At 47.8% G+C, this 2,485-nt stretch overlaps 1 protein-coding gene across 1 annotated transcript in view; it reads right to left on the reverse strand.

Moving 5' to 3' along the window:
- Positions 1-328: 328 nt before the first annotated feature.
- The window catches only part of LOC306968643 (uncharacterized protein), a 12,996-nt gene continuing 10,839 nt past the window's right edge, over positions 329-2,485 (reverse strand). Inside the window, exons 8-9 of the mRNA XM_079564083.1 lie at positions 496-658; positions 329-431 (exon numbers count right to left, since the gene is read on the reverse strand). Of these exons, the coding sequence (XP_079420209.1) occupies positions 366-431; positions 496-658 (229 nt within the window). The 3' untranslated portion in view covers positions 329-365. The remainder of the gene's footprint in view (positions 432-495; positions 659-2,485) is intronic.

Below are 2,485 nucleotides of genomic sequence, written 5' to 3' on the forward strand. Positions count from 1 at the left end.
GAATTTTTGTCACATTTTTTGTCTCATTTTTGTCATTTTTTTTTGAATTTTTGTCTCATTTTTGTTGATTTTTTTGTCACATTTTTGTAGAATTTTTGTCACATTTTTGTTGAATTTTTGTCACATTTTATGTTGAATTTTTGTCACATTTTTGTTGAATTTTTGTCACATTTTTGTTGAATTTTTGTCACATCTTTGTTGCGTTTACATCCTTGTTTTCTCTTGTTTTTTGTGGTTGTTTTGGTGCTTTTTTCCTCAAGAAGCTTTTGGATTAGGATAAAGCCAAACTGGATCGGTTCAGGTGGGAGTTAAGGGGTTAAACTGGACCCCCTGAAGTCCTGGGCTCTGATGAAGGTGTCGACGCTTCAGGGCGAGGAGCTGAGCCGCAGCAGCCACTGAGTGAGGGTCAGTTTCTTCTCTTCCTCCTGAAACTAGACACAGTTTGATGAGTTAAAGTTTGAAACCTGATTCTGCTGTTTGCTCCAAGTTCCTCACGGTGTTCTCTGAGGGCTCCACCTGCTGGCCGTCCCTCTGCAGCGTCAGCAGCCGCACTGACCCTCCGCGTGGATAACCCTCCTCCACCTGCAGCTCGTACACCTCAGAGGCACTCTTCAGGAACACCAGGTGGCGCTGTGACGGGCGCCAGTCGATCGCAAAACTGAGCACACGAAGAACAGAAGTAACAGAGATGCCGTTAGAAAAAGGTTCAGGTATCGGTATCGAAAACCAAGTATTGTTGAAGTACTGGTATCTAACACATGTGAGCTGTGGGAGACGGTCATGCTAACGTTAGCTTCCTGCTATAGAGGGAGACGGTCTTGCTAACGTTAGCTTACTGCTATAGAGGGAGACGGTCTTGCTAACGTTAGCTTACTGCTATAGAGGGAGACGGTCATGCTAACGTTAGCTTACTGCTATAGAGGGAGACGGTCTTGCTAACGTTAGCTTACTGCTATAGAGGGAGACGGTCACGCTAACGTTAGCTTACTGCTATAGAGCTGTGGGAGACGGTCATGCTAACGTTAGCTTACTGCTATAGAGGGAGATGGTCTTGCTAACGTTAGCTTACTGCTATAGAGGGAGACGGTCTTGCTAACGTTAGCTTCCTGCTATAGAGCTGTGGGAGACGGTCATGCTAACGTTAGCTTACTGCTATAGAGCTGTGGGAGACGGTCATGCTAACGTTAGCTTACTGCTATAGAGCTGTGGGAGACGGTCATGCTAACGTTAGCTTACTGCTATAGAGGGAGACGGTCTTGCTAACGTTAGCTTACTGCTATAGAGCTGTGGGAGACGGTCATGCTAACATTAGCTTACTGCTATAGAGCTGTGGGAGACGGTCATGCTAACGTTAGCTTCCTGCTATAGAGCTGTGGGAGACGGTCATGCTAACGTTAGCTTACTGCTATAGAGCTGTGGGAGACGGTCATGCTAACGTTAGCTTACTGCTATAGAGGGAGACGGTCTTGCTAACGTTAGCTTACTGCTATAGAGGGAGACGGTCTTGCTAACGTTAGCTTCCTGCTATAGAGCTGTGGGAGACGGTCACGCTAACGTTAGTTTCCTGCTATAGAGCTGTGGGAGACGGTCATGCTAACGTTAGCTTACTGCTATAGAGGGAGACGGTCTTGCTAACGTTAGCTTACTGCTATAGAGGGAGACTTTCACGCTAACGTTAGCTTACTGCTATAGGGGGAGACGGTCATGCTAACGTTAGCTTACTTCTATAGAGGGAGACGGTCACGCTAACGTTAGCTTCCTGCTATAGAGCTGTGGAGACGGTCACGCTAACGTTAGCTTCCTGCTATAGAGCTGTGGGAGACGGTCACGCTAACGTTAGCTTCCTGCTATAGAGCTGTGGGAGACGGTCACGCTAACGTTAGCTTCCTGCTATAGAGCTGTGGAGACGGTCACGCTAACGTTAGCTTCCTGCTATAGAGCTGTGGAGACGGTCACGCTAACGTTAGCTTCCTGCTATAGAGCTGTGGAGACGGTCACGCTAACGTTAGCTTCCTGCTATAGAGCTGTGGGAGACGGTCACGCTAACGTTAGCTTACTGCTATAGAGGGAGACGGTCACGCTAACGTTAGCTTACTGCTATAGAGGGAGACGGTCACGCTAATGTTAGCTTACTGCTATAGAGGGAGACAGTCACGCTAACGTTAGCTTCCTGCTATAGAGCTGTGGGAGACGGTCACGCTAACGTTAGCTTCCTGCTATAGAGGGAGACGGTCACGCTAACGTTAGCTTCCTGCTATAGAGGGAGACGGTCACGCTAACGTTAGCTTACTGCTATAGAGGGAGACGGTCACGCTAACGTTAGCTTACTGCTATAGAGGGAGACGGTCACGCTAACGTTAGCTTACTGCTATAGAGCTGTGGAGACGGTAACGCTAACGTTAGCTTCCTGCTATAGAGCTGTGGAGACGGTAACGCTAACGTTAGCTTCCTGCTATAGAGGGAGACGGTCATGCTAACGTTAGCT

This window comes from Gobius niger, assembly GCF_951799975.1.
Source record: "Gobius niger genome assembly, chromosome: 10".
Taxonomy (NCBI): domain Eukaryota; kingdom Metazoa; phylum Chordata; class Actinopteri; order Gobiiformes; family Gobiidae; genus Gobius; species Gobius niger.